Raw genomic sequence first — 25,839 nt, 5'->3', positions numbered from 1 at the left:
GAGCTAATTTGTGCCAGGGTTGGAACTGGAACCCAGGTCTTCTGACTCCTAAGTTGATGTTGTTCCTGGGAGTAGGAGGCAGTAGGAGATCACATATCCTATATACCCAAGGTTGGAGCTGCTCCAGAAGAAAGGGACCAAGTTTGCAGACTCCATTTCAAATACCCAGAGTCAAAAACAAGGCAAGAAACTGAAGCCTTCTGGTTGAGGTAACTGTCTTTAGGTTCAGTCCCTCCAAGCTCTGGTAATCTCTGGCCAGAAAAGTAATCCATACTGGTGGCACAATTACTGGGGATCCTACTGTTGAGGGCTTTCTGCTTTCAGTTCTTCTATCCCCATTTAAAAAGCTGGAGGGGGTGCTCTTTCTGGGCTGTGCCCTCATCAACGATCTGTTTCTCAAAGTGAATCAGTAGCAGCAGCATCCACAACCAGAATTTAGAGGGTACAGACTATTTAACCAACTCATGGTACATTCCACACAAAGATGGAAAATCATAGATACAGAGAGTATTTACAGAATCCAGTCTTGCCTAGCATGAGGGAAATCTTACAATTGGTTAGGTCAAGGGTTCTTAACCAGGACCATGAACTTGTCTTTTAAAAAATACTTTGGGGGGCAGCTAGATGGCGCAGTGGTTAAAGCACCAGCCCTGGATTCAGGAGTACCTGAGTTCAAATCCGACCTCAGACACTTAACACTTACTAGCTGTGTGACCCTGGGCAAGTCACTTAACCCCCATTGCCCTGCAAAAAATTTAAAAAAAAATACTTTGATGACTATATTTCAATATAATTAATTTCCTTTGTAATTCTATTTATTTTATTCTTATACTTTAAAAATATTATACTGAGAATGGATCCATTGGCTTCCCAAGGCTGCCAGAGGGCTTCATGACACACAAACAGTTAAGAATTCTTGTACTGGATGATCTCTGAAGTCTTCTTCAAAAACACAATTCCATGATCTATGGAAGAGGGCTACTCGCTTCAGCACCATTGGTGGCTGGTAGGAGGAAGCTGGGGGTGACCTGAGCCTACAGAATGGATGGAACCCTAATCCCTGTTCCCCAATCTGTATGCATTATGAGCTTGTTACCTTTTAGAGGCTGTTAATGGTGCCCCTTTGTTCTCCTTGGCATTTGCTGAAGAGTGAAGTTTCTTGGATGTACAGAAAATTACCCTTTCCCTGTCTCTCATCCAGCTGGTCCAATGGTCAGCTTCCTAAATACTTACTTATTTTTGACTCCTGTGTCCCAATGAGCAATCCCATCCCTTTTGCCACACATGTTTTCAGGGACAAAACTGTTCAAATTAATTTTATTAAAGTTAAATGCTAAATCTCTCATTTCAGGACACACTAGCTTGGTGTGGGAATAATGTTTGTGTCTCTTCCCTTTGGTTTCTCTCACTGTGAGTTCTCCAAGGATTCTGGCTTGACTTTGTGTCTTGGGGGCTCTGGTGCAGTGATGGGGAAGCTGGGGCCTGGCCAAGAGCAAGAGAGTGACCAGCTCCACACCCCACAAGGAGCCACAGGGCTAAACTTGAAGATTCCATTGGCTTTGGGAACAAGACATTGGCTTCGGTGCCATCTCCACACATGCCATGCTCATTCCAGCCCCAGGAGTAACACGTGGTTCCTACAGGAGAGAGGAGAGACAATGTAAAGAATTAATTCCCCCTAGAATACAGTAGAGCAAACCTCTGGGCTTTGGACTGTCTTTCCTAGCCTCCTTGGGCTAGTTTGTACCCTATGGTATTTTAGAAGACAGTCTCGGGACTCCCCACTTCCTCCCTTATTCCCAAGGGAGAAAGACACCAAATATTGGTCACTGTCCTCTAATTTAGGGAAAGACATGTGTGTCCATTTGGCTTATAGGTAAAGGCTAGTACCCCTGGTACTGTGGACCATGGACTTGGGGATGGGAGAGAAGCACCATGTTCATTCTCTCTGGCAGACAAGCCAATTGGAAGGCATTAATCTAGGCTAGGAAGAAGCCCTGGCGGCTCTAGGCCCAGTTCACCACCTGGATTAGGCAATATGCCCAGCCCCAGAGAGCTATACCAGCTGACAAGCAGCAGGAGGAGGGGTGGGAGGAGGGGCAGGGCCTGGCCACAAGGCAGAAAGCAGCAGGTCCCTATCCTCCTACCAAATGGTTTACTCTCTATAGAGATGGGAAGGCCAAAACAGGGGATCCGTCATAGGCTGAGATTCAGGGGTTTCATAAAGATCCCTGGAACATTTCTGTGCATGCTGACCTCATGTACAGGGAACAATGGTGTTGGGCACAGGGCCATAAGCTTCTCTCTCCCTAGGCCAAGCTTGCTGAATGACTTTTATGGGGGGAGAGAAGAAGAGTTCATCCTACTGCTCTTGATAAAAAGTAAAGTAATCCTCTCTAGGACATGGGGCAGCATGCTACTACTCCCAGTGGCACATCAGAAATCTTTAGGCCTGGTGACAGGCTTCACTTGGCAATTGAGGAAGAGAACCAATGAGAGGAGACAGGATGGTGAGTGCACTACAGCAAAACAATATCAAAAGAGCCTTGACAGTAAGACCTGACTTCTGGTTCTAGGCTAGTCTAAAGAATTGCTATGTAGACTTCACTGAATCCTGAGTCCTCTCTGGACCTCAGTCTCCTCTTATGTACAATGAAGGGGTTCAATTCAATTCAGTTGACATTTATTGAGCACTGGCTATATGCAAAACCCTGTGCTTACCCCCTAGAGAGGTGCAAAGATAGGATAAGATAAAGTTTGCCCTCACTGATCTTACTGTCTAGTAGAGGGGGATAAATCATGCACAGATAGCTAGAATACACAATATTATGAGAAGAGTTCACTAGAGAAGCACTTAGATTCAGAACCTGAGATAGTCCAAGACAACTTTCTCATTTTATAGAAAAGGAAACTGAGGCTTAAAGAGAAGGTCATACAGTGACTTGGTGGCAGAACCACAACTTGGACCCCCATGTTGTGGATTCTGCTCTGTTATTCTTTCCATCATTACCACTCAGTATGTCTGTAAGGGTCTTCCCTGCTCCAGTATCCTGGGGTTCTCAGGTTCTATCTCATGTATCATTACTGCCATACAAATCATCACATCTTCTTATTCATCTTTTGTGTGCTAACCACATTCCAAATGTTCACCTCTCAATGTCATCTGTGAGGACAATATGATACCAAACTCAAGATCCCTTGACCCACACTGGATGTTTGTCTTCATGGTCTCACATCAGCACCATTGCTGTGACCTCCATGTGCCTATGAGTATATGAAAGGGGTTAGTGTTGGGATTTCCCTGAACACCTATTGTATCCCTACTGGGTGGGAAGCTTTGCCCTTGAAAATGGGGCCCTGCACATAGGGCAGGGGGCTGAATTTTCATCCTCAAGGAAGGGTTCCTTTATGGAAAAGGTGAGATTTCAAGGATTCTTTTACTACAGCAAGGAGTGATGACTAGAAGTCCCCCTAACCAGAGAGAGAGAGAATGACATGCAATAGAGCTCTAGCTCTTCAGCTGACTCACTATGTGACTTTGAGCAAGTCGCCTCCTCTCTCCGACACTCAGGAAGTATGTTTATTAAGCATTTTTGCTTTGTGCTCAATACTGACATTCAGGGGACAGAATTACCTGCATTGTGGCTCCCTTGGCTAATGTGAAGATTGTAGCTATTCTAGCTCACTCAGTGGTTATGCAGGATTGCAGGACCTAAGAAGGTCTGCCAAAACCTACATCTGAACAGAAATCCCCTCTTCAGCCACACTCTGAAGGCAAAATCTAGTTTTTTGTTGAAGGACCTATAGGGAAAGGAAACCTTACTACCCCTTCCCAGTTCCACTTTTGGACAGCTCTAACTGGTATGAAGCCTTCTCTTATATTTAACCAAAATCTGCTTCTCACAACTTCAACTGGTTGTTCCTAGTTCCTTGCTAAGGAGCCAAGAATAACTTGTTTAATATCTCTTTTACACACCAGGTCTTCAAATTCTACTCATCTACTGGTATCATGACCATCCCCCTCCCCCACCCCCAAGTTTTCTCTTCTCCAGGCTAACCATCCCAAGTTCCTTAAATCAATTCTCTTACAACTGGATCTCCAGTCCCATCACTATTAGTGTTGGCCTCCCATGGATTCATTATAGTTTGTAAATATTTGTTCTCAAAATGTTGTATTCATACCTCAGTATGATATTCCAAAATAACTCTCACTAGGAAAGATAACAACATTATCACCTCCTTAGTCCTCCAAGCAATGCTTCTATTAATGTAGATCAAGATTAAAAAACATTTTTTGGTTGCCAAATCATACAACAATCCATATATAACTTACAATCTACCAAAATGCTCAGAACTCATGTATTATATTATCTCCTCCATCCTGGATATTTTAAACTCAATCATTAAACTTTATTAACCACCTACTATGTTCCAGACCATAAATTTAAATGAAGACTTTCATTTATGCCCATTAAGTTTTGTTTTATTCTATTTGGGCCATAGTTCAAGCCTATCTAGATGTGTCTGCTTTAGGGCATCTTCAGATGTGATCAGCATGCCACTTTGGTCCTCATGCAAGTCATCCATACAAAATGTTCAGCAGAGTTGCACCAAGGACAGATCTTCAAAGCAATCACTAAAGATCTCCTTCCATGTTTATATCATCACTCTGTGGATACAATCAACTATTTTGGACTCTTAACTAACCCAGATCTCTCCCTGTCCACAAGAATAATGATAGAGAATCTTTCAAATAATGTGCTGAAATTGAAGCACACTTTTATGATGTCATTCCTCTTATTTAACAGTCTAGGAAACTCAGTAGCAAAGGAAAATGAGATTAGCTTATCATGACTTGTTTTTATTTTTATTTTTTTGAGATTGAGTCAAAAATTTAATTCAGACTGGAAGTTCAGTGATCATTCAAGAACCTGAGCTCAACACTGATCAAAACAGAGATTTTAACCAGCTCCATTTTTTTTGGTCCCTCCTTGGCAGCCTGGTTGCCTTCCATTCCTAGGTGCTCACCATATTGGTGCCAGAATTTGTGTAGAGACAAAACCACTATTAGCCTTACTATTAGAGGAATCAAAACTCCTGAGCTCAAATGAAATACTAGTCTCAGCTTCCCCAACAGCAAGAACTACAGGAATGCACTACTATACACTGCTCATGACTTGTTCTTGATGAACCTATATTGCCTTTTAGAGATCACCAGGTTTTCCCCCCCAAGTGTTTAAACCACCCCCTTTCATAATATGTTATTGGAATCCAAGTAAAACTTGCTACAGCCTGAAAAAGCTCTTCTTTCCTTTTTTGAAACCTGGACCGTATTTTCAATCAATCAATCAACAAGCACATATTCATTCCTGTCTTTGGTGCTGTGACAGCCTTCTAATTATCCACAATTTTCTAAAGGTCAATGACAGTGCTTCAGCAGTCATATCCTCAAGTTCTTTCATAAATTAATTTCAGAAAGAGTTTGGGTCTGGACACTTAAATTCATTGAGATTGGCTAAGATAAGATGGTCTCAAATCATCTCATTTATTTTAGGTTTCAGTTACTTGTTAAACCTATTTGTTCCATATCTCCAGATGTGAAAAAAATTCTCATTGGTAGAAAAAAAGCAACAAATGGAAGAGCTAAGTAGGTCTACCTTTTTTCTGTTGTGCTTTCTCATTATCATATCAACTCCAAGCACATCCATTCCAACTCTGACGGTCCTTGAACCTGTGATGCCCTCTTCTCATTGATCTTGACTTTAAGATAGTATAATCACCTCATCCTCAAAATTCTTATCATTTTTATTTTAACAACTACTTCCTCTTTATTGCTCAATGCCAGGCTAATAATAGAATTCCTCTTATCCTTTTGAAGGATGAAATTATCAGCAAGGCAAATTAAGAATTGCTCAGCTGCTCTGCTTTTATCAGAAAAAGTCCTCTAATAGTTACATCACTGCTACAGCAGTTCTCCATGTCAATTTCATGCTCTATTTCCAGAACTCATCATCTAATTCTGCCTCCTGGCCAGGTAGCTTATAGTATAATTTTACAATGAGATTGCTTGTTTCTCCCTTCCCTAGTTTTTACCTAACTGTTCTGTGCCACACTTCCCCTGTCTGGCACATAGATTTATAGCTTGTCATTTATTTTCTGCATATGCAATTCAATGGGTCCCTCTTTCCCCTAATTTCTTCTTTTTGAGTAGGGTATAGAGTTCTATTCTTGTATTTTAGTCATGTCACAACCTACCAAGTTTCAGTGGTGCCAATAAGGCAGTGCTTATCTCTTTGCTTTTAGATAATTCACTTCATTTATTACACATGCTCTATATACTTGGCTTGTGCATCTGAAGCTATGCATACTTATTATTAGCCTTCCTTAATATTATCTCTTGTAAATTAATAGGTACCTTCAGTGATATCCTTCTTCCTATGTTTTACCTTTTATCTTCTTTTTGTGGTATCTGGATTTGCACTTGTATTTGAGCATTGTTCTCACTTTCTTTCCATTTTCAATTTCAAGCCCTCTTATTCAGATCTGGAAGTTTCTAGGCAAATAAATATTTTCTGGATCTCAAATGCACTTCATTCTTGATTAAGATTCCATCATTCTTGTATTTTTTAGTCCTATTCTTCAATATCACCTTTTCTAACCCTCCTGAAATCTCTCTTTATCTTTTAAAGTCCTTGCCTTCAATTAGCAGCAGAGAACAAAACTCCACCTGTGCCCCTTAGGTCTTATATGATCCCTAGAGCTGCTTTCTAAATTCCTTCTGGTTTTATCATTTGTCCTCATTTTTTTTATGTTGCCAGGAGTAGGTCCTGGCTATAAGGCTTAGGAAACTCTCCATCATGTTCCTGATCCACAAACCAGGAAGACAGAAATATCATTGCTATAGCAAGCTCCTCATATCCCTTTAGAATAGAATATAAAATCCAGAGGAATTTCCTTTATATACAAATTCTAGGAACATCCCAATTTTATGACACTACTTACTTGGAGCTAAGGAAAATAAAAAATTAGAATTGAAGTTGAATGGGGTGGGGGGCAAAGCAAGGGAGGAGACAGTAAAAGGGACAGACCAAGGAGAATGTTGCCACTGGATAGAATGAGAAGTAAGAAAAAGTAAGGCTCTGGGGTGAGAGGACCAGGATATCTCAGGAGTGCCCAGAGAAATTTAACAATAATCAAGGGGTGAGTGTATACAATCTTAGAGTATCTCTAGAGCCTGGAGAGAGAGATATTTCATAGAATCCTCTCTTGCGTAATTCTGAGAGGGTTTGTGTGACTTTTATCAATCTCCTAAGGGGTTAGAAATAGGGCAGTCTAGCTAGAAGGGTAAGCCTGGAAAGTCAAGGAATGTGTGCAGAGAATTGATATTCATAGATACTGTTCAGAGTGTGCCCACACACCCAAGGCTGGTATTTCCCTTCCCCCCTTTCCATTTTTTCTACTTCTTTCAGGGCAAGAGAAAAGCCCAGTGGTAATAACAACCCTAGGTAGGTCCGTGCTCTATGGTGCCCAGGCTGTCTTTATTTTTCCCAGAGATACTGAACGCTTCTACTGCCATGTGAATGGAATCCTCTCTCAAAGAAGAGATGTAATAGAATAGCTGTAGTTACAGTGGAATTTATCTGCTTCTCAAGGTTTCACATTGGTCACACATGCTCTAGTGGGTTTGTCCAACTTGTCAAGAAGTTGGTAGAGGATTTTCTGGGGAGAATTTATGTTTTGTCTGATTGGTGGGTGAGCAAAATTCTAAAAGGAAGTTAATTTCTGGGTTGATGATGCCACATGAGAAGAGACCACCAGGTTAAGCTTCTAATAATATGGCCAGTTTCCAAAAGTCCAACAAAAAATAAAGAAATCTCAATTCTATTCTTGGAAACTCCAACAAGACATTTCAAAGAAAGTTTGTAAGGTACATTTGTTCTTTAAAATGTGAGGGATGGGGGCAGAGTTTTGTACATAGTAGGTTCTCAATAAATGTTCATAATGATAGACTGTGTCAATGAAATGAGAAAAAGAGAGAGATGGAGGAGGTAGAGATGGAGAGAATATCTCTCTCTTCAAATTGGTCATGACCTTTGTAGAAAACACATAAATATAATAACTTTTTGGAGATAAGAAGCTACAGAAGCACAGATAAAGGAAGAGATGGAAAATAGTATCTGTAGAACTTCTATTTTTTCACATCACTCAGTTTCAGGGTGGGTAGAAGAGTTGGTAGTCATCCTAGAGAGGGCCATGAAAATTGCTGAGGAAAGGTAAGTTATGTATTTCTAAGAAAAGGTTCTCTTAGCTTGGAGGAGAGAAGACTCAGGCAGAGATAAGATCATTGCCTTCAGTAACTTCAAGGGTGGTCATGTGGAAAAGGAAGTAGAGTTGTTTTGCTTGGCCCTAGAAGGCAAAACTAGGACAAATGGGTAAAAATCTCAGGGAAGCATCTCCATAGAAGCAAGAATATTTTGAAAATCAAAGTGGTCATCATGGAACAGAGTGCCTTAGGAAGGAGGGAGTGCCCCATCCCTGGAGGTGTTCAGGAAAAAGCCATATGACCACATGTTGGAAGTTGGAAAGTTGGACGATGGAAAAATAGAAATTCATCTTCACAGGAAGGACTAGACCATACAACTCTTCTAGTTCTAATATTGTATTGTACTATGATTGTTGATAGCCATAAGCTGGGGATCCTCAGGGAAAGAGGGGGCTAATTCCCCATATAAGCTGTAATCCATTTGGGGTTTAGGCTTTCTCCAAATTGGATTTTAAGATGCACAGAATACCAAATTGGAAATATGCCTAAAGAAGATCTAATTCAAGTCTCTCTTTTTTTTTTTTAACATGGGAAGCTAGGTGGCACCATAGTGCATAGCGCACTGAGCCTAGAGTTAAGAAGACTCATCTTTCTGAGTTCAAATCCTACCTCAGAAAATTACTAGGTGTGTGAACCTCGGGCAAGTCACTTTTTTTACCTCAATTTCTCATTTGTCAGATGAGCTGGAGGGGAACAAATGGCAAAACCACTCCAGTATCTTTGCCAAGAAAACCTCAAATGGGGTCATGAAGAGTCAGACACAACTGAACAAAAATTTTACAGAGGGAGAAAATTAATCCCAAAGAAAAGATACTAGCCCAAGTTCAAATAGTATACTAGAGTCAGAGCCCAGACTAGAATTCATGTCTTCTGAGTACTCTTTCCCCCTGGATAAGATTGAAGTTTCCTGCTTCTAGAAGCATAGGCTTCTTATCCCTGTGATCATGTAAGGGCAATGGAATTGAAGCCACAGGGAATTTATACTGTGGAGCTTGAAGGAGGCAATATGGAAGTCCTAAATTGTTGTTGTTGTTGTTGTCCAGTCTTCTTCTAGAAGAGGACCATTGACATCATGGAGTGATGTCTTGACTTGCAAATGAATTGGATTGAAGCAAGACAAAGCTGAGTAAAGTCATCAGCCTCACTCTCTTCTTCAGTGTCATCCAAGTCCAGTTGCTGGGGATAATGCCAAGAACAGAACTGAGTTGTCAGACTGTTGCTTGAGACGCAAGTCAGCTCGTGAGCACCATAAAGGGCTGATCAGAATAGAGACCTCTTAAAGATATAACCTCTGATGGTCCGACTCCCTCATGTTACAGATAAAAGAACTGAGTTCTAGGGTGGTTAAGTAATGATCTTATTTATGTAATTAACTAGAGCTGCTTAAAAGGAGAAGGCTTGTGGGTAGAGCTTGACCAACTCATTTTTTAGTCCAATTTAGTTACTATTTCTGACTCAGTAGAGACTGCTTGGGTCCTTGATTCTATGTCTATGATCTTAAATGAAATACAGTATGTCTTTGGGAGGATTTGGCTCCCTGAGGAGAATGGTTCAGCTCACTGAAGCTCAAAACTCCTGAGCTCAAGAGATCCACCAGCTCGAACCTCCCAGCAGTAGGGATTACAGATGTGCGACACTAGGCCTGGCCTGAAGATACTTACAATTCCCAGGTATTGTGCATCTAGGACTTCCCTGGATTTCTTGAAAGTTGGTCCAAGAGGGATGAGAGGTTTTTAATAAAATTCTAGTATTGTAATTACAATTCATTCATTAGCAGGAAAAAAGGGGTAGATTCCTAGAAATATCGATGTAGCTGCATAAGGAGCTCCTTGCCAAATTCAGCAGTAAAAAGGATAGGTATAGCAATGAAAGAACAGCTAACTACAAAAAAACATGGGAAAACAGTCTAACAACGAGAGCTATACATAGCTGGAATAGGCTTCCTTTACATATAGTGAGTTTTCTGCTGCTAGAAGTCTTAGATGGGAGATTGTAGAGAGAATTCAATGAGAGGGGTTAGACTAGAATTCCCTCTGAGGTCCTTCTAAATCAGAGATTTTGTGATCTCTCATACTTCTACCCTGTTCAACCATGACACACTGTGGTACTAAGGCAGGTGCCCATGCCCCCTCCCTCCAAGTCAGTTAGGTCCCTCTCCACACAATTTCAGATAAATTCCTTCTAGATCCTCTTAGGTGTGATACCCAGGTGTGCAGAGACTTGACTTTGTTGTGCTTTATCTAGACTTTGCTGATAGTTTATGGGTATAAGTTTTACATCCCCATATCATGGTGGGCATCCTAAGCTCAGAAGCCTCAGATGTTCTCTCCATGGGTTCACAAACTAAATAAAGAACTCATTCACCAAAACTCCCTCCCAGAGGTGAGGATAAATCTGAGACTAGATTATTTGGTTTCCCCTAAATAGGAAACACCTATGGAAAGAATATAAAGCCAAGAAGAGTTAGGAATAGGCAAGTTACCTCTCTGGGTTCTCTGTTTTTCCCCCTATAACACATGGGTCTTCTCACCTCTGACATTCTATGATTCTATGGTCTATTAAAAATACTCATGAGACTCCACTGAGAATTATTTTACCTGAGGAAGACAGTAGAGAATTCTATTGGCTAGTGTTCAAACAGGGATGACCCTGACATGTGAAAAACAAGTGAGCTGGACAGAGATATCCGATAGGCTAGAAGACGCTGACAGGAGAATCTTCCCAGGCCAGTCTGCGTAACTGGCACTGGCTGAACATAAAATTCCAAGCTGTCTCAGTCTCGTGATTTTGTGTCCCAGTATAACTGATGGGGGGGGGGGAGGGAGAGAGAGAGGGAGGGAAGGAGAGAAGGAGAGAGAAGGGGAGGGAGGGAAAGAGAGGGAGAGGGAGAGAGAGGGGGGAAAAGAGAGGAAGAGGGAAAGCTGGGGGGTTCTTAGATGTTACAAGTCCTTCTGGTAGGGTGATTGCAGCCCTATACTGGGGAAAGGAACAATGACTTGGATTTGGATAGCATCCAGATCCTGGGAGCAGCAGCAGCCCGCAATGCTGGCTCACACTCCCAGTCTGATATGCTGTGAGCATTTCGAATAAAGGTACATATTTGCCTTCCCAAGGAAAATCATTACTGGCCAGATAACTAAGGAGGAGTACAAAGAAACAGCATGATTGGGTAGAAATGGAAGCAGAAAAGTGATCTCCAGGGCAGAGATTCTAGAAACACAAGAGACACCAGAAAAATAATTTTTAAAAACACACCACCATCTTCAATCATATGAGATGAAAGATGACACCCAAAGCAGATGCTGTCCTTTCTGCCAGGAGGAGGGAAAAGGGGGACTCAGAGTATTAAAAGAGACACAGGAAGGCTTGAGCTGTGTTTGTTTGAATAAAACCTTTATGAAATAATATTTATAATAACAACATTTATATAGTGCCCAGCACTATGCTAAGTGCTTTATAATTATTATCACATTTAATCCTCACAGCAACCCTGGGAGGTGAGACCTCTCAATATCCCTATTTTACAAATAAAGAAACTGAAACAAACAGGGGTTAAGTAACTTGCCCAAGGTCACACAGCTAGTAAACTGAAGCCTGACTTTAACTCAGGAATAATTTGAGACAGGATTTGAACACAGTTCTTCAGTGCCTGGTGTTCTATCCACTGAGCCACCTGGCTGCCAAAGGACTCCAAATGTGATCCAACCATTAGGATAAGTGATGCTTGAGTTGCCGTAGTGCAAAGCCAGACCAGAGAAAGATAAGAAATGGGTGAAAATCAATGAGTCAATGACATGATGTAGCAACCAACAAGAGCTAATATGACCTCTGTGGGGCAGTAATGTGGAGATAGCAATTTAGGTCAAGGGAAGCAACAGTCCTGTTGCTCTCCTCTGGCTCAGAATATAGCCAGAATGTCACATTCAGCCCTGGGTACCATCCTTTAAAGAGGGTGTGGACAAGGTGGGACTTGTCTAGGAGGTTGACCCAGTGAGAGGTGGGGACTAGAGCCACTCAGACCATACTGTGTGTTAGAGATGCTGGTGAAAGCTGGCATGAGGAATCATTGGATCATAAATCTAGAGAGGGAATGGACCTCAGAGGCCATTCTGTCCAATGCTTTCATTTTACAGCAGAAGAAAGGAAGACCTTGGAATTTAAGTGACTTGCTCAAGATCACATAAGAAGCAAGGGAAAATTTGAACCCAGAACTTCAAGAGCCAAAACTCTTTCCATTTTACCTGAGGGGATGCCCGGGTCTGATTGGGCTGATTTTGTTCAATCATTTTTCAGTTGTGTCAAAATCTTTGTGACCCCATTTAGGGTTTTCTTGGCAGTTACTGGAATGATTTACACTTACTAACTGTGTGACCCTGGCAAAGTCATTTAACCCCAATTGCCTTGAACAACCAGGGCCATCTCTTGATATATATATCTTGCCATTAGACCCAGATGTCTCTGGAAGGGAGAGTGAGGTTGGTGACCTTGCACAGGCCTCCCTCACAAATCTAATTCACTGTAAATCATAACATCATCCCAGTGTCATGGTCCTCTTTGAGAATGAAGTACAAAACAACAACTGGAGTTGTTTGCCATTTCCTTCTTCAGTTCAAGCAACAGATGAAGAACCTGAGGCAAACAGGGGTAAGTGATTTGCCCAGGGTCACATAGCTAGTAAGCTGAGGCCTGACTTTAATTCAGGAAGATGAGTCTTCCTGACTCTAGACCCAGCCCTCTATCCACTATGCTACCTTGATGCCCTTTGGGGCTGTCTGACAGACAGTAAATCAACAGGAAGGCCTGAGCTCTTCTGATGCTGTTGCCACTCACTTCTTAGGGGACAGCTGAAGTGCCCCACCCTCCCCATTACTTTTCCCTCTAGATTCCTCATATGAGTAAAAACTACCACCTCTGAACTTGTTCCTCTCTGACACATCCTCAACAGTTCCCATGAGGCTGTGCTCTATTTCTCTATCAGAGATAAAACTGCCCTATGACAAATTTCCTCTTTCACCTTGAGTCCAGTCTGCTGGCAGGTCATTCCTATCCCCTTTATGGGCTGAGGGACAGTGAGGCAGAAACAATACCAAATGCTGTCTCAGTAGCATCTTCTCTCCTCACCTCTCTACCCTAGTTTGAGAGCTGCCTCTTGTAAGATAAAGCTCTTCCCAGGGAACAGGGAATATTTCAATAATGGTTCTGAGAGGACAATTGGGAGAAGACCTTTTTCATGTTGCTACCGGAGGAGAGTCATTGGTTTATTAGTCACAAGAATACACTGCAGGGTCAGCATCTGCCCTCATGAAAATGAAAGAAGAGATGGAAGGCAAGGTCAGAAGGAGAGAAAACTGAGTCTGCTCCATGAGAAGAACCACATTTGTGTGGGAAGATTAAAGCAGAGCATCCGCAGGCATTTCCTTCGAAAGTCCCCCAGGAATGAGATTGGATTAGTTTCCATAAACCCTCACGTGAAGTCATTCATAAGTGGTGAGTGAAGCTCAGAGGGACCACTCGTCCATAGGAAGCAAACCCAGGCTGCCACGAGTGATACTGGGGTTTCCTCCGCCTACCCCACCCCCCCAGACCTGCTTGCTGTTCACTAGCTCAACAAACAAGTCTCTTCTCTTCAGTTTCTTCATCAGTAACATGATTGGTTCCCTTACTAAGATCCCAAGTCATTTAAGCTAAGATTCTGTCCAACTCAGTGTGCCTTTGTTTTTGTTTTTGTTTTTGTTTTGTTTTGCGGGGCAATGAGGGTTAAATGACTTGCCCAGGGTCACACAGCTAGTAAGTGTCAAGTGTCTGAGGCTGGATTTGAACTCAGGTCCTTTTGACTCCAGGCCCGGTGCTTTATCCACTGTGCCACCTAGCTGCACCCCCCCCCCCGCCCCCGCAGTGTGCTTTTAAGATCCCAACATCCCACAGAAATTCCCAGGAGGCTACTTACTACCTGTGACCCTGATTAAATGATGTAACTTCTCTGGGCCTCAGTTACCTCATCTGTAAAATGATGGGGGAGGCAGAGGTTGGACGGGATGATTTTTGAAGTAAGTCCCTCTGGTTCTAGAGGTATGAGCCTATGATTCTATAATTCTATATCTATGGTTCTCCTGTTGCCTAAAGGATCACAGAGTCATGGAATTCTAGAAGCCACCCATTGTCCCAGTCAGTACAGAAGTTTCCTTTAATAATAATAATAATAATAATAATAATAATAATAATAATAATAATAATAATAATAGCTAGCATTTATATAGTGCTTTAAGGTTTGCAACATATTTTACAAAAATTGTTTCATTTTGTCCTTACAACAACTCTAGGAAGTAGGTCCTATTATTATATCCACTTTACAGATGAAGAAACTGAGGCAGGCAGAAGTTAAGGGACTTGCTCAGGGTCACACAGCTAGTGTCAAGTGTCTGAGTCTGGATTTGAACTCAGGTCCTCCTGAATCCAGGGCTGGTGCTTTATCCACTGCTCCACCTAGCTGCTCCTCAGTAAATTACTTTTTCCTTTTTTTTTTTTTGGTGGGGCAATGAGGGTTAAGTGACTTGCCCAAGGTCACACAGCTAGTGTGTCAAGTGTCTGAGGCCTGATTTGAACTCAGGTCCTCCTGAATCCAGGGCCAGTTCTTTACCCACTGTGCCACCTAGTTGCTCCTCAGTAAATTACTTTTTGAACCAAAGTAAAGAAGTTGACATTTAAGGAGCCATGTTTGTGATTCATTTTTTCTAACTGTGCCTATGGAAAAAATGACATTGTTGGGGCTAAGATACTCTCAGTAATCATCTTAACACAGAGGCCCTCTAGTACCTACTTAGGCACTGGGTGACCCTCTAATAATGATCCACTAAACTTGAAGGAAATTCTTCATCCTTGGAAAAGCAATCCTCAGATTTCTTCTCCCAGGAAATGGATGTGACCAGGAAGTAGCACTATCAGAGTGGATGACAACATTTGGTGAAAAGTGGAGGTGCAAGAGATAGAGAAATGACAGGACTTTTTGTGGATAGTAAATCTTGGGGCAATGCCCTATTGATGTCCAGTAGATTTCTCCAAATAAGGGTCACTATTGCCCATTTGACTCCGTTTCCATGACTTCTCTTTCTGGTACAAAGAGGAAAGATCCCAAGAGCCCTTAGATAAGTTCTAGTGCTGCCCACAGTGACCAAAGACACATCAGAAATTTTGCTACTTCCAGGACATGGAAGGACCCCATGTCCCTGAGGACTAGGACAAAGAATAGAGAACAGCCCCTAATAATTGGGAATAGGAAGAGCATAAGATGTCACACAAAGTATATAATTGGCTACTGCTAGTTACTTGGCCAAATTCAGACTATCATTTTGATCAATACCTTAGGCTTCAAGGTCAACTGAAGAACTGTAGACAAATAATTCATAAATATAGAAAGGACAACAGATCACCCACAAACTCCTCCAACTATGACTCAAGGGACATAGAAAGTCTGATGTGGGAAACAGAGACATTTCTTTGGGGTCTTGGAAGACTTACTGTGATTCCCATGTTGCCAGGGATAGGGGTGGAGTGGGGAGAGGGATGATGAACAATTATCTTGTTCCCATTCCTGAGATGGAGAAGTTAGTACCCAACATGTAAGCCAAGGAATGCCATTGAATACTGCTCCTATAGTACCAGTGTGATGTGATGGGAAGATCTTTGAGCCAGGAAGCGAGAAAGTTGGGTTTAGCCTTAGATGCTGCCTGGGGACTGTGCTGGAGAAGTGAGTAATTTAGGGAATTGGGGGAGGGGACACTATGGACTATGAAGAATAGGAACCCATATTCTTGACAACATCACTTTCCCCTAATTAGATAACAGATGTGAAAGGGCTTTTGTAAGCTATAAAGTGCTCTCCAACAGTAAGGGATTATTAGCATTACTATAATAAAATACCCCCCACTCACCCAAGAGATACTCTCAGCCACCATGAGACAAAGGAATTCCTTATATGGATGAAATTGAAGACCCTGACTCTATGGAGCCTGGAGGGGAAAGAGCCATTGGAGGCTGAGGCCAGCTTTCATTTTGGCCCTTGTTCATACCTCTGCCCAAGTGTTGAATTCCACATGGGCCTAGAAGTGAGTGTGCTGCTGCTGAGGGTACATTTTTGTAGTCACCTGCAGCATGAGGGTGAGATGTGTGGCAGCTCAGCTTTGGTTAACTATTCTTAGGTCTGGGAATTGGAGATGACAGAATTAGAAATTACTAGGTGCAAATATGTTGGCCTGCTTTTTTTTTTTTTTTACAAACAACAAGAGATCCACCCCCCTGGACTGACTTTCTTCCTGAATTCTGCATTCCCTGCAGGAACTGTGGTCTCAATGGGCTTATTAACTACAGTGAATAATTTTCTGTGACCACAGGAGATGACACATGCCATTGCCCCTACCTTCCTGTCACCAGCCAGACTCACCAGACTATGGGGGGAGGAGAGGTTATATCATGGAGGATCCCTGATGGCTTCACAGCTCTGGGAACTTGAAAGACCTCAGCATTCATCAATCATCCACCAGAATCCATGCCTTATTTTCTAGGGTCACCTATCTCAATGGATTCAAGATGACCTAGTCTCAATAAAGGGATGACCTTGAAGACAGCCGTCATTTCTCTTCACCAGTTCCTTCAGTCTGTTCTGAAATGGTAGGGTTTTCAGGTCCTTCAACAATCTGATCAACCCATATTTGGGGCTGGGTCATTCCATTTTTTAAAAGGTCCCTTGGGAAAGGTCTGGTGCAGGGACCAACCTGTGGCTTCTTGCCAGGCAGATGATGTGAGATCCCTGTGTTGATCAGTTACTAGCTGTGGGACCTTGGGTGACTGAATTCCTCAATTTCCTCATTTGTGGAATGGAAAAAAGAATCCTTTATCTTCTTTCCCTCCCCCCACCATGCAACACTATTGAGATGATCAAATAAGATCATGGAGGAAATCATGGTGGACTTTAAATTGGAGGCCCAGGTCAATCCCAACTCTGAGGCTAACCTTGCCTTTGTTGACGTTAGGTCATTTCTTTTACTTCTCTGGACCTCTTCTTCTTCTTCTTCTTTTTTTTTTTTTTTTTGCTGTGGTAATGAGGGTTAAGTGACTTGCCCAGGGTCACACAGCTAGTAAGTGTCAAGTGTCTGAGGCCACATTTGAACTCAGGTCCTCCTGAATCCAGGGCCGGTGCTTTATCCACTGTGCCACCTAGCTGCCCCCTGGACCACTTCTTTACATGTAAAATGGAGATAATAATTCTTATATTACTTATCTCATAAAAATCTTATAGACCTTAAAGTGATCAATGTGATAAATAAAAATGGGAGGTAGTCTATTGTATGAAAAGACAGTAGGCAGGTCACGGAGTATGAATGGATGAACCCCCTCACTAACCAACTAGATCTCAGGGAACAACAAATGCTAAAAACTCAATGGGACAAGGCCAATAGTTTGAGAATTTGAACAAAGATGTAATTGGTGGCAGATGGGGGAAGGGAGAGAAAATCTCTGGTGTTTGGTGGCATCCACTTTTTTTCTAAGACTTTGTTCAGGCCACTCAGCAGCATCAGGGCATAAGGCTATCTATGTTAAGAGGTCTGGGACCAGGCTGGGGGACTTTCTTGTTCCTGCAGGAGGAGGCATATTGAGGTCATAGGCAGCCTCGGCTGCTATGTTTACATGGGACCCAGGGCACCTGCAATCTCCTGCCTGCATTGTTCTGCAAGCCAGGACTCATTTTGCAGAGACAGGTGTGGAGGCTCACAGCCCAGGAGGCTCACAGTAGCCCTCAGTAACCATAGCAACAACCGGAGAGTGGGGGGGGGAGTGACTTTTCTCCTACTGACAGATTGTGCGCCTATCATGGAGCCGACGGATGGTGAGAGTGGCCTTGGAGAGGAAGGACAAAGGAGGCTGGGAGTGTGACTCTCCTACGGAGCTTTTGTATCCGATCGAAGCTCCTGGCCACCAATCACGCATTCCAGAAATACTGCATCTCTCTTAGGTGCTAGGTGTTCTACCACTTGCAAAGAGAGATACAGCCTGGCACGATCTTTGGCCTCACAGAGCTCATCGTCCTACTGAGATGATTCCTACACAAGAAAAGATAGCTGACAACATTACAGGATCGTAGATTTCAAGCTGGGAGGGCTTGTTGGAGATCAAAGATTAAAAACCTCTCCTTTTACAGACCAGGAAAGTGAGGCACCTCAGAGAGATTAAGTGATTGATTGAAAATTTAGTTAGTAAGTACATCAAGGCAGGATTCAAAATTTGGTCTTTCCAATACCAAGTCCAGTATGATTCTGTCTACTTTATTACATTGAGGAGGCCTGAGAATGGGGAGACCTCGATGGGTTGGGATGGTCAAGTAAGGTTTTCTGCAGGAGGCTGGCTTCTAAGGGATACATTGAGGCTTAACCTTTGTTTGTATCACTGGACCCTTTTGGCATTTTGGTGAAGCCTATGAACTCCTCAGAACAATATTTTTAAATGCATAAAATAAACGATATAAGATTACAGAGGAAACTAATTGTATGTAAATACAGTTATCAAAATATATATTTTTAAGAGTTTATGGATCCCAGGTTAAGTACCCCTTTTCTAATGTTCTGCCATCACCAAAGTACAGGTTCTCATCACTACTGCCTAACCCTAGACTATTGCTATGGCTCCTAATAGGCCAATCAACAAATACTGGTTGGTCCTTTTACTTCTGGTCTCACCCAACTCTTTTATTTAGCTACCAAATTAGTCTTTCTTATGTAATGGTCCAACCATGCCACTCTGCTGATAAGAAACCTGGGGTGGTTCCCTACTGACTATAAAGATAAAATATAGACCCCTGAGACGAGCATTTACAACCCTCCACATGGGAAATCTCTTCACAGGCTGCGTGTTCCAGACCAACTGCATTGCTATGATCTTGTCTGCCCTCTCCTGCATATGTCTATTAGTGCAACCACTTCTTGGGAACCACTCCTTCCTCATCTCCATCCACTGAAATACTCCCCCCCACCATTTTATTTTATTTTATTATTGTGAGTTTAACACATACCAAATAAAATGAGCATTTCCACATAGGATTGAATATGAAACTGTGAATTTCCATTATGGTGTCATTGCTTTTCTTTTTAAGTATATAATACATTCAACATGAGACTTTCAAAGCTTTCCTTCTTGTCTGTGATGCTTTCTGATCTTCTGTTCTCTTCACGCGCGCGCGCGTGTGTGTGTGTGTGTGTGTGTGTGTGTGTGTGTGAGAGAGAGAGAGAGAGAGAGAGAGAGAGAGAGAGAGAGAGAGAGAGAGAGAGAGAAAGGGGAACCCTATCTCTCATCCACCCACAGTAAAAAAAAAATTCCTACACTATGTCCAAAGATATATGTCTCAATCTGTACCATTAGTCAAAGGCATATGCACAATATAGTCTCTCTAGGGAGCATGTTTTCAAATTGTTTTCTAGAATGGCTTTTGTATGTTGTATACCTAATCTATTCTGCGGACCAACCTCTATATTTTTAACCAGTGAATGAATGACCTTTTCCCTTAATATGTTAGATAATACCTATCTAAAATCAAGAGTCAGCATTACATGTAATGGGGATAAACTAGAAGCTTTTACAATAAAATCAGAAGTAAAGCAAGGATGTCTATTATCACCACTATTATTTGATCTAGTGGTAAAAATGCTAGCTACAGCAATAAGACAAGAAAAAAAGAAATTAAAGGAATAAGTTCTAGGAAAAGAAGAAACCAACTGATCATTTTTGCTGATGACATAATGGTGTAATTGGAGAATCTGAGGGGGTCAAATAAAACTCATTGAGATAATTAAAAACTTCAGCAAAATTGCAGAATATAAAATAAATCCACATAATCTAATGCAAATTTCTTACAAAGCCCAGAAGAACAAAATAGAAAAAGAAATTCCATTAAAATAACTAAAGAATGTAAAATATACTTGAGAGTCTACATACCAAGATATAGACAGGAACTATATGATTACAACTACAACACACTCTTTACAGAAAAAAACAAAACAAAACAAAAAGACAGACCTAGGGGCAGCTAGGTGGTGCAGTGGATAAAGCACTGGTCCTGGATTCAGGAGGACCTAAGTTCAAATCTGAGCTCAGACACTTGACACTTACTAGCTGTGTGGCCCTGGGCAAGTCACTTAATCCTCATTGCCCTGAAAAAAAACCCAAAAACCAAACCAAAACAACAAACAAAAACAGACCTAAATAATTCTAAGAGAATTAATTGTTCATGGGTAGGTTGAAGTGATATAATAAAAATGATAATGATAGCTAAATTATTTTAATTATTCAGTGCCATACCAATTAAACTACAAAAATATTACTTTATAGAGCAAAAAATATTGAAATTCATCTGGAGGAACAAAAGGTCAAGAACTGTAAGTGAAATCTTCTTTCTTCAAGGCTGAGGTGCCAACTCCTCCATGGGACCTTTTTAGATATTGTCCCAGATGAAGGTACTCTTTCTTTCCTACTAGAGAACTCTAACCAGCTCTCCCCTTTGTCCTTGGAGTTGCTATGGCCTTGAAAGATTTAAAAACTTGTCAATGGTTAGTCACATAGTTAGAGGTGAGACAACAAACCTGGGTCTTCTGGGCTCCAAGGCAAGCTCTCTATCCACTAAGCCACCCTTTCCCTTAATCCTTGCTCATTGTAAGCACTAAATAAGTATGTATTGAAATAAATTGATTTAGAATGCAGACAAAGGGAAGGGGAAGGCCAGAAGTAGCATCATCACTCTAAGAACAGAACCTAGCAAATAGCAGGCATTTAATAAATGCTTACTGATTGACTGTTTGACCACTTCATAGGCTAGACCTCCTGTGGTGTCTCCTTCCAAGTCTGAGATTCTACAATTTTGTTACATGTTCCTGTTTTCTTTTAGTTCACCCAAGTGAAAAGTAGGTTTTCCAAAATGCTTTTTACTAGCTTTTAAGGGAAAGAGGGTGGAAATAATAAAATAAATAGAGAGATAAATAAAGAGTTATCAAGGTACAGAGCCTGGAAACCTTATACTAATTTCTGCCTATCCTGACATTAGGCTGACCAGCTTACTAATTCCCTTTTATAAGAAGTTACAGTAGAAAGGAAATAGCAGCTAGCTAGGTGGTGCATTGGATAGATCACTGGACTTGGAATCAGGGAGACCCGAGTTCAAATCCAGACTCAGACTCTTACTAAGTGTGTGACTCTGGATAAGTCACTTAACCTCTGTCTGCCTCAGTTTTCTCACCTATAAAATGGGGATAACAATAGCACATATCTCCTAGGGTTATTGTGGCTATCAAAGGAGATATCTATAAAGTTCTTTGCAAACCTTAAAGCACTATATGAATGTGACTTGTTATTGTTGTTGTTGGGTTTATACCATGAGCCCTGGGGAACATGTTTCACACTACATGCAGAAGAGATGTCATGTGATGACTATAACAGATGCAGCTCAAGTTGGCCCCATTACAATTCAAAACCACAGTTGTATAGTTTTATTTGTCTCAAAATGCAAGATGACCAGAGTGTTATGTTCTGCTTGGCCTCAGAGGGAGCAAGTTACAGAGATGCCGACTTAGGCTCCATGTAAGAGGTTTTTGTTTGTGTGTGTGTGTGTGTGTGTGTGTGTGTGTGTGTGTGTGTGTGTGTTGGTCCCCTTGGGTAGTTTGGTAAAGCCTGTGGACCCCCATCTCAGAGAAATGTTTTTAAAGTCATAAAATGAAATAAATAGGATTACAAAGGAAACATGTTGAAATAATTTATAAAACTATATTTTTTTTAAAAAGTTCATAGACTCTAGGTCAAGGACCCCTGCTCTATGCAAAGAATCATCACCTAACAAAGCTACATCAAAGGGAGTGGCTTCCCATCACTGAATGCCTTCGAAATGACCCTGGATGTCCAGTTTCCAGAGATATTGGAGAAAGGATTTCTTCTCAGTTATGCACTGGGCTGGATAGCCTCTGAGAAGTCTTTTCATTGCTGAGTTTCTGTGTTTCTATGTGTCTACACCGGGGAAGCAAAAATGAAAAAAAAAACAGTCTGCCCTATCAAGAAGTTTATGATCCAAAAGAGAAAATGACTCAGAGAGTGACAAGTGTGACACACTTATAGACATGATCAGTGTGAAGGGGAAGACAGAAGAGAGTGCAGTGAGGAATTTGAGGAGAAAACACTCTCAGTTGTGAGGGATCCAGGAAGACTTAAGGGAGGAGGTGGCCCCTTAGCCACTAAAGGAAAAATGGGCTCTTTGAAGAGGGGAATGCCTTGTTTTCATTTTCCACTCCCAGTGCCGGCCATGTAAGGGAGATAGGGTTTGGATCTTTGACTTCACTGAGTTGTAAGGAACTCCTCAATGATGGAACTCTCTCCGTCAGTGCAGATTGTCACCTCTGCAAATTATAACCTTAGAGAACTGCCTAGAGCAAACTTAAACTGTGGGTCACAACCCCATTCACATACTGAATGTGGGAGTTGCAAAAATTTTTGCAACAGTAAAAGGTTATATATACCTATTTTATATACTTATATACTGGGGCCACCTAAAAATTTCTCTGGCAAAAGGGGATTGCTAGTGAACAAAGTTTAAAAAGCCCAGGCCTAGAGCAAGGAGAGGTGTGTCCCAGCATCACACAGCTTGTATGTGTCAGATATGAAACTTGAACCCAGGGCTTTCTCATTTCTTTTTTTGTTTTGTTTTTTGTTTGTTTTTGTGGGGCAATGAGGGTTAAGTGACTTGCCCAGGGTCACACAGCTAGTAAGTATCAAGTGTCTGAGGCCAAATTTGAACTCAGGTCCTCCTGAATCCAGGGCCAGTGCTTTATCCACTGTGCCACCTAGCTGCCCTGTCTCTCATTTCAAGGCCATTACTCTACCCTGCCTCTTGAATGGCATGTGGTTGGTCCTTAATCATGCCTGATGAATTGAATTAGTCAGTCAGTCAATAATCATTTATTAAGCACTTAATTATGTGTTAGGTACTGTGATGAGCATTGGAGATACAAGGAAATGCAAAAAACAGTTTCTACCTTCAAAGAGCTCACAGTCTATTGGGGGAGACAACGTGCAAACAATGATGTACAAGAATTAAATCAAATAATTAGAGTTAAAGTAGTCATCTATGGAAAGTATGGTAAATGAAGGTGGTACAAGGGCTGGATAAGATTGGGGAATGACTTCTAGTCGTGTTTGACTGGAAAAGAGCTTTCATAACTTAAGACTTACTAAGACTTTGGGAATGCCTTGTATAATAGATATGTAAAAAATGTTTATTGAATCGAATTAAATGGAATTGAATCGACATTCCTTCATCATTCTATGGCTATGTCATGCCCAGTGTTGCTAGGCACAGTGAATGGCACAGCCACTGGGCTCTGTGCCTAGAGATGGGAGTGGGGGGGTGGGTTTCTGTACCTATTAGAGTACTGGCATTAACAAATGCTATAGTTGTGATTGCCAAACAAACTCTATCCCACCCTCCCACTGGAGGGCTTCCCATCATGCCAGCCTGCTCTGTCAGAATCAGAAGGGATGGTATTGCAGTCAATTCACCAAAATCAAAACCCAAGAAGGATTTAAATGCCTACTATGAGCAAGGCCCTCTACTAGGCCCTAAGGACACAAGGGCAAAAAAAAAATCAGTCTTTTCCCTCAGGGGAATGTAAGCTCCAAAGAGCTTTTTTATTTTTATTTTTTCAAATTATAATCTATCTCCTACTTGGGGGATACAACATTAAAACAGATAAGTAAATATGAGATAATTTGAGGAAGGAAAGAATATTAGAGGGGGAAAGGAAGGGAATAATAATTTATTCAGCACCTATTGTGAGCTAAGCACTTTATTATTATATATTTTTATTTTATATATTACACATCCTATTCTATTCTATTCTGTTCTATTCTATTCTATTCTATTCTATTCTATTCTATTCTATTCTATTCTATTCTATTCTATTCTATTCTATTCTATTCTATTCTAATTACCTCATTTGATCCTCACAACAATCCTAGGAAGTAGATGCTATTATTATTCCCATTTTGCAGTTGAGGAAACAGAAGCACAGAGAAATTAAGTGACTTGCCCAGGGTCACACGGTCAATAAGTATATGAGACCAAATCTACTAGGAGATCAAGAAAGCTTCCGGTAGGGCACAGGAGCTTAGCCTTTTTTGTTTGGGGTCATGGGATTCATTGGGAAGTCTGAGGAAGACTACAGACTCCTCAGTCACATTCTTAAATTCATAAAATAAAATACATAATATAAAGGACACCAGTTCTATTCAAATGCAGTTATCGAATATTACTTCAGCTTTCTTCATCTATAATATCTATATCTATATCTATCTATCTGCTCTTTGAGGTCCCTTCCCTCTTGAATACCCTGTAAGTCAAGGTCCCAGGTAGACTGATCCCATTTGTTCCTCATTAGTCTGCTAATATTTGCTGAGAAACACAGCTGATTATGGCAGGTGATGGCTCTAGTTCCCCTCAGTAAAATGCTTTATGTTTCTCAAAGCCCCTTCACCTCCAGGGGCTCATTTCATCTTTGCCAACAACCCTCTGTGATAAGTAGATGAGTAGCAATAGCCTCACTTTACAAATGAGACTCAGACAAGTAAAGTAGTATTCTGCTCAGGGTCATGCATCGAGGTGGGAGTGGGGTAAGTATTGGGATCCCAGTTCTCATGACTGCCAATCCAATGGTGGATAGAGCACCAGTTCTGAAGTCAGGAACACATGAGTTCAAATATAGCCTCAAACACTTACTAACTGTGTAACCCTGAGCAAGTCACTTAATCTTTGTTTGCCTCAGTTTCCTTATCTGTAAAAATGTGTATCACAATAACACCCACCTTCCCAGGTTGATGTAAAGATCAAATGTGATAGTAATTCTAAAGTACTTAGCACAGTGTTTTAGTATTAGTAACACCTGGTTACTAGTGTAACTAGTAACTAACTAGTGACACCTAGTAAACGCTATATAAATGTGAGTTATTGTTGTTATTATTATTATTCCACCATACAGTGCTAATCCAAAGATGCTTGGATATGGATGCACAGCTGCCACAACAGAAATGTCCAATTCAGTGCTAGATGAGATCTTGGGGGACCACTTAGTTATACCCTTTTGTTTTCTAGATAAGGAAACTGAAGCCCTGGGGTGCTAAATTTGCACAATATATTCCCAGAGAAATTCTGGGATTGAGAGGTTCTTGTCGATGATGCTAAGTAGGAATCATGACGCTCCTGCTGAGCTTGAGGCAAGGTGCAGCCATGATCGGAGGCCTAGGAGCCTCTGGCTATCACCCAGGGGGTGATGCCAGTTGGTAGGGAAGGGGAGATAGAACAAATGCTTCCCTTGACAATTCATAGAAGGTGAAGGAGGCCCCCAAATCACAGGCTCCCAGATCTAGAACTGGGAGGAACCTCAGAAGCCATCTAATCCAATCCCCTCATTCTATAGATGAGGAGATGGAGGTCCACAGAG

The 25,839-nt window shown here is 41.5% G+C and overlaps 1 protein-coding gene across 1 annotated transcript in view; it reads right to left on the bottom strand.

Moving 5' to 3' along the window:
• Positions 1–776: 776 nt before the first annotated feature.
• SERGEF (secretion regulating guanine nucleotide exchange factor) overlaps positions 777–25,839 on the bottom strand; it is a 245,403-nt gene continuing 220,340 nt past the window's right edge. Inside the window, 2 exon segments of the mRNA XM_043971153.1 lie at positions 777–1,440; positions 1,443–1,637. Of these exon segments, the coding sequence (XP_043827088.1) occupies positions 1,406–1,440; positions 1,443–1,637 (230 nt within the window). The 3' untranslated portion in view covers positions 777–1,405.

This window comes from Dromiciops gliroides, chromosome 6 (assembly GCF_019393635.1).
Source record: "Dromiciops gliroides isolate mDroGli1 chromosome 6, mDroGli1.pri, whole genome shotgun sequence".
Lineage (NCBI taxonomy): Eukaryota > Metazoa > Chordata > Mammalia > Microbiotheria > Microbiotheriidae > Dromiciops > Dromiciops gliroides.
The sequence above is the reverse complement of the archived record's forward strand: the minus strand, read 5'-3'. Positions and strand labels throughout refer to the sequence as shown.